The following is a 12418-nucleotide window of genomic DNA, read 5'->3' on the forward strand; positions in this document are numbered from 1 at the left end:
CTTGATGTTTTGAGATTGAGTAGCCAGTGGCTACACTTCATTCTGGAAGGGCAGAGACCTTTAGTTGGGTGATCAAACAAGGATGATCCTTTTTTATTTTTATTTTTTTGAGACAGGGTCTCTCTGTTGTCCAGGCTCGAATGCAGTGGTTGCAATTACGGCTCACTGCAACCTCCAGGGCTCAAGTGATCTTCCCGCCTAAGACTCTCAAGTAGCTAAGACTACAAGAATGTGCCACCATACCTAGCTAATTTTTTAATATTTTGAGACAGAGTTTCTCTGTGTTGCTCAGGGTGACCTTGAACTCCTGGCCTCTAGCATGCCTCCTGCCTTGGCTCCCAAAGCACTGGGATTACAAGTGTGAGCCACCGCACCTGGTCTTGGGCAAGGCTGATTCTGCTTCCTAATACCCAGCAATACTGTGACCTGTTGTTTGAGTCCTACTTCAGTTTTGCAATCAGCTTGCTCAGATCTTTGATATACACCATGTTCTCCTGCTGTCCTGTAGTGATACACAAACAAAAACAAAACTAGAAGGTAGAGGAGGGAAAGGCAAAGAGAATGGGGCCCGAGTACTGCATCAGCATGTATTCCATACACTAAAAAGGAGGCAAATTGTTTTCAGTCTCCCCAAAGGCATTCAGTTCTTTGGTAAGTGTTTTTATTACATTGTGTGTTGCCAAGTATTTTACAAACAAGAACCTAAGCAAAGGATAGCCAGCCAACTTATCAAACATGCACAATTAATAATTCCCTTGCTGAGGACCGTTTAAATGTTGTTCTCTTTTGTGCTTGAAGTTGCTTTCTGCTTCGTTGCTGAAATGCTATGGATTGGATCCCACTGTGCAATGACAGCAGGTGCCTGGGTTCCTGTCCTCAGTCCCAGGCCTCTGTAGGCATAAAGGACTCTGTAACCATTTCCTTCCTCTTTGTTCCCTTTCATCTCTTTAGGACAATGATTACCTCCCCTGCCCAAACACTTCCCTTGGTAGGGAGATAAGCTACACTTTTGTAATCAAGTGAACCATATTTCATTGATCTCTCTCTCTTAGCTGTAGTCAAGGCCTTCCATTTGCTTGAGTTTCCTGCCCTCTACCTCCCATTCCACTCCAGTTTCCCCCACATTGGCACAGCTTCCTGGGATAAACTCTCATTCTTGTTACTGTTGAAACTCCTTAACGTTTTTCTTTTTCTATATTATCGAGGCAGTATCTGTTCAATATAGGAAAATCAATGTAGGAACAAAGATAATGAGAGCGTCAGCAAGCCCAGACATTCGCTTTTAACTAATGATACTGTTTGGGGTACATCCTTCTATATCTTCAGGATGGATGTTAAAAAAAGGTGACTGATCGCTGTTGTATACTGTTTTAGTTGATTGTGAAGTCAACCAGTTTACAATGTGAAATCCTGATAACATTTAAAAACTATGTAAGTGGATTCCTTGTCATTTCCTTAGAAACGACTCTCAGATCCTTTGCTTATTTATTTATTTATTTATTATTTAGACGAAGTCTTGCTCTGCTGCCCAGGCTTGAGTGCAGTGGCATGATCTCGGCTCACTACAACCTCTGCCTCCCAGGTTCAAGCAATTCTCCTGCCTCAGCTTCCCAAGTAGCTGGGATTATAGGTGTGCACCACCACACCTAGCTATTTTTTGTGTATTTTTAGTAGAGATGGGGTTTTGCCATGTTGGCCAGGCTGTTGAACTCCTGACCTCAGGTGATCCACCTGCCTCGGCCTCTCAAAGTGCTGAGATTACAGGCATGAGTCACTGCACCTGGCCCCATCCTTTGCTTAAAATATGGAATAGCTATAAAATGCAGTGATTTTTGATGTGTAATTCATTCTTTGAGTTAAGGGTATACAGCTTTAAACTAACAACAACAACAAAAATACAAAACAAAACACATGCACACAAAACAGATTTTCGCAATAAGAACATATCTGTCTTTTTGTTTTTTTTTTATCGTCTGGACCATACAGTGGGGTTTCCCATCTTCCTGAACTTTTCCAACTTGTTTTCTTATATCTGGTTTTTAAATTACTTACTTTTGGATACAGCATAGAACATAAACATTTGAACATTAGATTCACAAGTTCCATGCCATCTCATTTCCCCAGCTTTTAGCTTCCACAAGAAGAGACTATGAGAAGATACAGGAGGAGCTGACACGTCTCCAGATTGAAAATGAGGCAGCCAAAGATGAGGTGAAAGAAGTTCTCCAGGCCCTGGAGGAGCTGGCTGTCAATTACGACCAGAAATCACAGGAAGTGGAGGATAAGACCCGGGCCAATGAGCAGCTGACAGACGAGCTGGCCCAGAAAACGGTTGGAGCATTTGTGTCTAGGGGGTGGGACTTCCTTGGCTGCCGTTCCTGTACTCATATTGATATTCATTGACAGACATGGTATAAGGAGGCAGTGGCTGATTAGTTATTGAGTGTTAGATGCATTCCCTGAGGTCCCTCCAACAATTGAAATACTTCATGCAAGTGACTTTTGTTCACTCATCCTGGAACTGCATATCATGACTGTTTTATATCCAGAGAATTGATAACATTAGTGGGGATGCTTTGTGGGAATAGTCAAAAGAGTGCACTTTGGAGCCAGAAAAGTCTTAGTTACAAGTCTGACATCATAACTCTTAGACCTTAGCTGTTCTAAGACAGTTAAGCTTTGTGAGTATTCATTCCCTTATCTGTAAAAATGATGATGATAACATGCTGCTTGCATGGTGTGAGGATTAGTGACAGTTTATGTAAAGCACTTAGCATAGATCTGTGCATATGCTACGATATCAATACATACATCTCAAAGCGTTGCTACTGGCAAGAGCGGGGTCCCATAGAAGGTATGGACTTCACTCTTCTTGCTTATACCTTCCTGAATGAATTCCATTCCCTCCCGTCAGCTTCTTGTCCTAGCTGTTACCTTCAGGAGCCTGGAACTAAGCTGCCCTTGTTTGTTTGTTTGCTGTTCTGTTTTAAGCCAGTGCTTCAGCCTGCACATTCCCTTATTTCCAGATTCTCCGAATGAAAGACGCCATAGGTTCTGCAGGGAGCTAGCGGTAGCAGGAGCAGTGAGTGTTTGGCATGGCGGAGTGGGATGTGTCCTTTTCTACCTGGAAAACGGGTGGTGGAGAAGCTGACTGGCTCTAACCTGCCATCCTTAGCACCTCTGTCCAAAGGCCTGGTGTCCTGGGCTTGTGCCCAGCCTGCTTTGTGGAAAGCATCCAGTTGAAAAAGAAGTAGCAGATGGCGCAGGAGAGTGCTGATCTGCCGACTGTGAGGCTGACAGGAAATGCTCCTCGCGGCATACATTCAGCTCCACGGACGAAGACTTTTCTAGCAGCTTCCCAAGATGGGGACTACTGTCTCTGAGGATTTTAAAAACAAGATGACATAAGCAGTTGGCAATGCCAAACAAAATAAAACAAACTCATTCAGAAGTCACTTAGGAAAGGGGGCGACTTAGATTTCCTCTGCTTAGTGTTTTCTATGGGATTCATTTAATTAGTCCTTCATGTTACTTGCTTCTTAAAACAATGAAACATTTTTCATAATACAGTTTTTAATTTGCCATGAAACCAAAGTATTACTAGATTGGTTTAGAAGACTATTATTAGACAGATTGTTTAAAAATGCTCTAGCTGCATATGGGAGAATTGTATAAATAGATAACTGTTTTACTGATGTTGAACGTTAGTTAAGAATACATATCTTTTGGCAAGATACATGAAGGATGAAAAAGAGATGGGTTTATTAAAGTTTGACAAGAAAATAGAGCTTCTGCTATATAGTACGAAACCAACTATTGAACGTAACCTAATTTTGAAAAAAGGTGAAGAGTGTTTAATTCAGCTTCACTCTGAAAATTAGAAGACTTTTTTTTTGAAGTCGTTTTCTAAACTTATTAATGTTCCTCTGGGCCATCTATTCTAGACCCATCTGTCTTTATCAATTTAGGTGGGAATATGGAGGTGGCCCAGGGAGCAGGTTTGTTTAGGAGTGGAGGTGGGGACCCTTGCAGGTAAGTGTAGACCCTGAAATGAAACAGGTAGGATTGACATAGAATATCTGATAAGTAGGAAGATGCAATTACATGTGATAAATTTAAGGACTTCTTTTTCGGCTTTACTTATTTCTAGTAACTTATTTCCCTGACTTGGAAATTGTCATCTGATATGTAGACATATAATGTATCAGGCCATGTGATATAACTTGTTGATAAAGAGTTCCTCTTCTTATCCAAGAATGCAGTGCTATGCGAGACTTTGCCTTAAAAGGATTCTTAGGTTGAAGTCATGTAAAAGAAATCCATTCTACCTGATGGTGTTATTCTTTGTAATGTGGAGTGTATGAAATTGATGGGCAACCATTTGAATTTGTTGTTGAAATTTGTTTTTCAGACTACATTGACAACCACACAGAGAGAGCTGAGCCAGCTACAAGAGCTTAGCAACCACCAGAAGAAAAGGGCAACTGAGATCCTGAATTTGCTGTTGAAAGATCTGGGAGAGATAGGTGGAATTATTGGCACCAATGATGTGAAAACTGTAAGCCAGCCCTTCTTTTATCCTCTCTACCTGCCCCTGTCAAGTTAGTAGGGTCTGTGCTTTACTCTTTTAAGCATTCAATGCTTAGCAATGTGCTTTGCATCTGCCATGTGCTGGTTAGTGTTTGAATGAATGAAAAAAGGGCTAATTGAATGACTGAGTGAATTGTTTGTTGGGGTGAGGAGGAGGAGAAAAAAAATTATCTTTCCAATCTAGGCAGTGTTTTCAAATCTTGGTTGGTTTTGTGTAAATTGGTTTGTTTCTCAAATTGGTTTATTTCTCAACTTATTTCCTAATGTTGCAGAAGTTTGGAATTAAATAGCTTAAGCAACAGTTCTAGTCTCAGAATTGTGTTTTTCCTTTTCTGAAAGAACCCAGTGGAGTGAAAATTCTCCAGCAAGTCAGTGTGAAAGTGATAGGATTCTAACAGTGGCTTAAGAAATAAAACCACATTTAATTATTCACAATATGAGAAGTCTAAAATCTTGCCACTCAGGGTGTGATCTGCCTCACCTGGGAGCTTATTGGAACTACAGCCTTTCAGGCCCCACCTCAGACCTATTGAATCAAAATCTGCACTTTAACAAGATTCTCCAGGTGATTCTTTATGCTTATTAAAGTTTGAGAAGCAAATTTTGGTTTGGTGCCATGGCTCAACAATGTCAAGTTCTCAGGCTTTTTCTCTATTTCCTTTCTCCTGTCCTCAGCTTGTTTCCTTTTCATAATCCAGAGGATTGTGCCTCATGGTAGCAAAATAGCTGCTGTAGTACCAATCATCACATCCTCACTCAACCACATCCAAGGCAGGATGGGCTGAAAAGGCCAACTTCTTTAATCCAGGAGGGAAACATATCCCAGAAGTCCCCAGGAGACATATCCTTACACTTCATTGGCCAGAATTGGATCACATGACCACTCCACATTTCTGGGAAAGCAAAGGGGAATGGGATTACTATAATTGGCATAGACCAATCATGATGAATCCCTTGGGGTTGTACACATTGGTGCTCTTGGTTTTTTTTTTTTTTTTTGAGACAGACTTTTGCTTTGTCACCCAGGCTGGATTGCAGTGGCACAATCTCGGCTCACTGCAACCTCTGCCGCTGGGTTCAAGCAATTCTCGTGCCTCAGTCTGCTGAGTAGCTGGGATTACAGGCATGTGCCACCAGGCCCTGCTAATTTATTATTATTATTATTTTTTTAAGTAGAGATGGGGTTTCTCCATGTTGGCCAGGCTGGTCTCGAATTCCTGGCCTCAAGTGATTCACCTGCCTCTGCCTCCCAAAGTGTGCTGGGAATACAGGCGTGAGCCACCACACCTGGCCATTGGTGCTGTTGATAGCAAGAAAGTAAGAGATGTGGGGATAATAGGGGTGGTATAAAGTTGTCCAGAAACTAGGAATAGAAGGAAGAGATAGAGTTAAAAATGATATCAGCCCAGAACAGGTAACAATTTGCTGGAATATAGAAAGGCCATTGTTGTTATTAACCAAAAAAACAGGGTAGAGACATTTTTAAAACAAAACAAAGCTTTATTGAGGTATAATTTACATAAAGCTGCACATATTTAAAGTATACAGTCTGAGAAATTTTGACATATGTGTACAGTCATGAAACCATCAGCACCGTTAAGATAATGAATGTCTCCATCTCCCCCAAAAGTATGTGGGGGCAGTTTCTGGTCTATTTTGTTTCATGGATCAAATCTTTCTGCCAATACCACAATGTTTTGATCACCATAGCTTTATAATAATATAGCATCTTATACAAAGGAGTCATTGATGAATATATGTTGATTTTATTGAGGTGGGGAATGGTATTACATTGCTTACCTTACATGTCACAATTCCCTGAAACCAAATTCTTTGAATTTAGCCATTTTATCTTTAAAAGGCTGAAATCTACATCAGTCTGCTTAGTGGGAACACTCAGGTTGTGAGTCGGGATTGTTAAATACTGGAAAATGCTCCCAAGATCAGGCTTCCTTTTGTAGACTATTTCTGGGAAATGTTGAAAGCCCTTTTCGGATGGCGTAAACAGGTCTCAGCTTAGAGTACATGACTGCTCGTAAATGTAACCATTCTTTCATGGAACATTTATTGTAACTGATTATTTCATAAATCCTTGTGAATGAATCTAATTCTAGCACAGACTTCTCAGATACTATAGAGTTAATCTTATTAAGCTTCAGTTTGGTGATTTTATATTTGAAGATTTAATTTTTTGAACCATACATTGGTGTTGAGCAATAAAATTCGACGTGAGGTGATTAAATGGCCTCACAATATGAAGGTGGAGTTGATATATGGGAAGTTGATGCTTGCTGCTGATAATGATAAAGGAAGAAGGTATTTTTATGCTAAGTTCTAAAATAGAGCTGATGAAAATGCTAATGAAATCAGGAGTGTCTGGGTGCTTTAGTATTGAAAAAAGAGTCTTTACCTTTGGGAATCTGAACTATGATTGAGATTCAGATTATTTTTAAATACTCAGTTGGATGTTTTTGAGATTATTTTTGGATTCCAGACATTGGATGTCCTAGTTAATTTCATTGATAGCCCTCATTTCTATCATTCTGGTTTTTTTCATATAATTATGAGTTCATCATTAGGGTGATAAGAGCTAAGGGAGTAGTTGTATGACTTTGGGTAAGTCACTGTACTTCTCTGGGCTTCATTTTTCTAATTTATAAAATGACAAGATAAGCTCAGACAATATCAAAAATTGTCAGCTTAGAAATTACATGACTTCTGCACATTTGTTTTAGATTTATCCTTATAGGTACACGTACTTTTCTTATTGGTCATGACTATGAATTGATACGGTAATTCTTTTGATATGGGAAAATGAACAGATCAAGGGAATTTGTTTCATTAGTTTTGTATTTTTATTCCTAAAATGCCATTTAATTTTCACAAGGTCCCTCCTGGTAGGACTCTGGGATGGGGGAAAAATATGGCTATTGGAGCCTTCACCAGTCCACAGTTCTAGAATATGACAGCTCTGAAAAGCCAGAAAACAGAAAAACCCATATATCCCCAGCTCAATCATGTCTTGAAACATTTCCAGAGTCCAGTCATTTTGTTTCATCAACAAAACAAGATGAGCCCAATGTTAACTTTATCCAAGTTTGTGAGTGAGCCTTCTCTTCCTTTCATGTACTGGTGGCACTGAACTGTCAACAGAAGTATGATGAGGTCCATACATTTGGAAAGGAGAGCTTTATTTTTCATAAAGGGTTGCAGCCTGCAGGGTGGCCATTCTTACAGGTTGGGAAGTGTAGCCTTTGGCCAGAAGCCAGAAATAAGCACTTTGAGGATGGGAAGAATAAGACAGGGATTTATGTTTTTCACAGGGTGGCCAAATAAACTTATTCAACAGGTTACAGGAGGAGCTATGAATATTCATGAAGGAGTGGCATGTGCATGTGTAGTAGGAAAACATGTATGCAACATGGGTCCCATGTTCACTTTGATTTGGAGACTTAACATTTAAATGTATTATAATTAGGCCCTGTACATCAAAGGGTGAAGCAGAGGACATGAAGGCTGTGTGCAGCCTTAGTAGCCTGGCCAGAACCAGAACCACTTCGTAGTTGGTGGTCTCTTGTTGGGGAAGGAACTTTGGTTGGTGGTTGTGTTGAAATTGCAAAAGAGAGGGAGAGGGGCAGGGGCAGGCTGTGGTTATCAGCAGTGAAGCAGTGGAGTGAATATTTCAAAAGGGCTGGCTTCTGTTTAACCCTTGGGGAAGAAAGCCTAATGCCGATCGGCGAGGGAGGGTGTATGACCAGGCGTTTCCAACTTCCCAATCTGTCATGGCCTGGAACTCGGTATTTAACATTTCTCTGGGGTCTCCTTGGCCACGAGGGGGTCTGTTCAGTCATTTGGGGGGTTAGGATTTTATTCGTGTTTCTTGGGGCCTACCTTACCTTGCTACCTTCAAAGGAATTTAGCCAGAAACTGAATAGAAGTTGAGGTAGGGTAAATGAACTGAATTGGACTGGCCGCCTTATTTTCTTTTGGCCCACACTGACTTCTTTTTGTCCCATTCTAACTTTTAGGCCTTTAAGTGTGAACATGCACCTTACTTACCTTGGGTGTGGCCTAGGAATGGCAGTAGTTCATTATCTTGCACAGCCACTCCATGCTTGAGAGATGGGGTAGGGAGGTGGAGAGGTAGGGGCGACTCCCTGTATAGGCAGGTAGAAGCAACAGGCCACATCTTCCATAGATTTCATGACGGTGTGGTCTTTTCTCCTGGGCTGGTCATTGATACTGGATCCCATGGTCTAGTATGTACTACCGGGGGCATTATCAGACTCTGAGACAGTTATAAATAAAATTTCAGCAGCAAACTGATTTTTTTTTTTTAATAACAGTGTCCTGAAATTACTGGAAACTTTTGAACATGAAACCGCTAAATATATGAACTTTGTAGTGGTAAGAAATCTCACAGTTAAAACCCCTTTGTTAGGGGTATTGTTTTTATTCATCAGGCACAAACTCAAAATCTCCTTTTAGATCTCCGAGGACAAGAACTGGCTTCAGAAGTTATAGCTCTGGTTTGGGAGAAGAAATGTCTAGCTCTCATTTTGGAGGAAGCCCATCTTTATACATATCTATATTTTTACTCTTCCTCAATTTACATGGGATCTAGGCATAAAAGACAAAGTGTCCTACTTTGACAGACCTGGAAAAGAAGAGGGATTCATTCTCTTCACAGGGTGCCAGAGCTGCTGGCTCAGCAGCGTTTTCCTACCAGGAGCTGGTGTAGGCTGTGAATTCCATGTGGAAGAGATTGGTTTTACTTTGTCTTTCTGCAGAAGCTGGACAAGATGTAAGATTACACCAGGTCAGGCTCAGGAAGGTGTTTCTCATCCTTCTCCTACACTGGACTAACGACAGTGGCGGAACATACTGAACTTAAAGATTGCATGCTTTTCTCACCCAGTGTCTCCACGCCATTAGAATAGAAAAGGAATGTAGTGAGGAGTGGTTTTGGTAGGCAGATCTTTGGCAGTCGGAAGTAAAATGGGTTTAACAAGGACCTCCATGAAGGTAGAGTCAGAAATAGACCCTTGTCAGTTTTCTTGCTGTTGACATACATTCTGCAGTATTGTTGACACTGGAGTCACTTGACATGTACTATTGTTGAATTTTTTTTAATTTTTAATTTTTATTTCAGTAGGTTTTTGGAGGACAGGTGGTGTTTGGTTATATGGACGAGTTCTTCAGTGGTGATTTCTGAGATTTTGGTGCACCCATCACCTAAGCAGTGTACACTGTACCCAGTGTGTGCTCTTTTATCCCTCACCCCACTTCCCACCCTTTCTTCCGTGTCCCCAAAGTCCATTGTATCATTCGTATGCCTTTGTGTCCTCATAGCTGGCTCCCACTTATGAGTGAGAATATACGATGTTTGGTTTTCCGTTCTTGAATTATTAATACTCCACTTAGAATAATAGTCTGCAGTTCCACCCAGGTTGCTCCGAATGCCACTATTTCATTCTTTTTTATGGCTGGGTAGTATTCCATGATTTTATGTATATACATATATATATGTACACACACACACACACACACACACACCACATTTTCTTTATGTACTTGTTGACTGATGGGCATTTGGGCTGGTTCCATATTTTTGCAATTGCGAATTGTGCTGCCATAAACATGCATTTCTTTTGCATGTTATGACATCTTTTCCTTTGGGTAGATACCCAGTAGTGGGATTGCTGGATCGAGTGGCAGATCTACTTTTAGTTCTTTAAAGAATCTCCACACTGTTTTCCATAGTGGTTGTACTAGTTTACATTCCCACCAGCAGTGTAAAAGCGTTCCCTTTTCATCACTTCCATGCCAACATCTATTATTTTTTTATTTTTTTTATTATGGCCATTCTTGCAGAAGCAAGGCGGTTTCACATTGTGGTTTTGATTTGCATTTCACCGATAATTAATGATGTTGAGCCTTTTCCATATGTGTGTTGGCTATTTATATTGTTGTTGAATTCTTATGGTAAGGTTGATGCCAAATTACAGGCACTCAGCAGTTTCTAGTGTACTTCATATTTGCTACCAAATTTCAGGGCTGATACCTGATTCCATTTTTTTAGCCCTCAAATGTTTGCTGAACAGATAGTTATATGATGAGTGAATGACGGCAATAGCGACGTAAGTGGGCACTCAGAGTGTACTGTGGGACATCAAAAAACCGTGGTTGGAGTCACTGTCTCTCAACCAATGAAGCCTGTGTTTCTGCGCTGGATTCTGGACAGGGCTCTTTGTTTTCTCTTAAGGTGCGAGGCTGCCCTCTGGTGGCTAAACAAAATATGCACACAGTTGCTTGCTCATTTCGTCAATTGCTCTTCAAGACCATGTTTGCATTTCAGCAGATGGGTTTCTATCGCAAGTATCTTGCTTCAACTTTTGTTTCAAGTAGAGCTTTGAAACTTAGAAACTAAATATAGATCATGCAGGAATGCTGGCTGTCAGAATCCTCTCTTCTAAGGTGGATTTAGACTGTTGTTCTCAGATGATCTTAAATAATGAGCTAGATTACTGGCTGTTTGGAAGGAACAGGTGTGAAAAAGCAAAGGAAAATAGACTGGTAGTAGTAATGAAAAGTTATGCTGAGAAACCTTCATCAAGAAGCCCTTTGGTAATTCATAGTACATTCTTATTCAATCGATTTTCTATTTAATTGAGGACTACATGGAAACACCTTTTTATTTCAATCCTTGTTTATAGAAACATATTCAAGGCATTATACTACTTGTCTACCTGAATAAGCACACTATAGAGAACATTAATGAAGTTTTGATTTGAGTTTTTATAGGAATTCAGCATCACCTTTAGGAGCATTGGGTGTCGCTGCTGTTACAGAGATGTAAGGTGTAAGACATTGAATGGAATACCTTTTTGAAGTTATCTCCTTTTAAAAATCTTCAGTGTTTCTTCTTATGCTGTCATTTCTCTTTCTAAAAATTGATGGTAATGAAAAACCTAGTTAATTGAGGATTATATTTAGTAGGGGGTTTCAACTGAAAGTTTCACCTGAGGTTTAGGAGAAGTTGGGGTTGAATGTTTAGTACTTTGCGCTTGTCCTTTAATTAGGATTCTGAACCAGAAATCCATGGATACCTTGGGCATCCAGGGGCAGGTTTCAAGGGAGTCTGTGAACCTATGGAAATTGTGGGCAACATTTGAGTGTGTCCCCTTCTTTGCTCAGTTGGCAGATGTGAATGGAGTCATTGAGGAGGAGTTTACCATGGCCCGCCTGTACATCAGCAAGATGAAGTCAGAGGTCAAGTCCCTGGTGAACCGCAGCAAACAGCTCGAGAACGCCCAGATGGACTCCAACAGGAAGATGAACGCCAGCGAGCGGGAGCTGGCCGCCTGCCAGCTGCTCATCTCCCAGGTGGGCCCTTCCCTTCCCCCTCATTGCACACTCCTGTTGTCTTGAGATCTGCTCCCTCCATGCCCTTGCTGGTGCTGATGGTATGCCATAGGCTTAGTTGATGGACTTCGCTTTGTGTAAGCTTGGCCTACCCAGGTGATGGCAGCCCAGGTCCATTCCTAGGGCTACATTTTGTTGTGTGAAATACATGAATTCTGTTGAGTCCTTTCCCTTTTTAGAGGATATATCTATCTACCCATCCATAGATGGATGGCTAGCTAGCTAATGAATGTAAAAGATTGGGTGGAATCTCTAAAACTCCTATAAGTAAGGCAATATTCCCTCATCTTTTAATCTCTACCGTAGGTCCACTTTAATATGGAAAAACAGAAACTACTAATAATAGTAGTAGTAGCAGGCGGCATTTTATTGAGTGTTTACTATGTACCATACACTGTGCTAA

At 40.8% G+C, this 12418-nt stretch overlaps 1 protein-coding gene across 2 annotated transcripts in view; it reads left to right on the top strand.

The window, feature by feature from the left end:
• KIF5C (kinesin family member 5C) overlaps positions 1 to 12418 on the top strand; it is a 155429-nt gene that overhangs the window by 105754 nt on the left and 37257 nt on the right. For both annotated transcript variants that reach the window (XM_063631013.1, XM_055262657.2), the window contains exons 14-16: positions 2125 to 2331; positions 4412 to 4558; positions 11788 to 11976. In XM_063631013.1, the coding sequence (XP_063487083.1) occupies positions 2125 to 2331; positions 4412 to 4558; positions 11788 to 11976 (543 nt within the window). The remainder of the gene's footprint in view (positions 1 to 2124; positions 2332 to 4411; positions 4559 to 11787; positions 11977 to 12418) is intronic.

Source organism: Symphalangus syndactylus, chromosome 22 (genome assembly GCF_028878055.3).
Source record: "Symphalangus syndactylus isolate Jambi chromosome 22, NHGRI_mSymSyn1-v2.1_pri, whole genome shotgun sequence".
Taxonomy (NCBI): Eukaryota; Metazoa; Chordata; class Mammalia; order Primates; family Hylobatidae; genus Symphalangus; species Symphalangus syndactylus.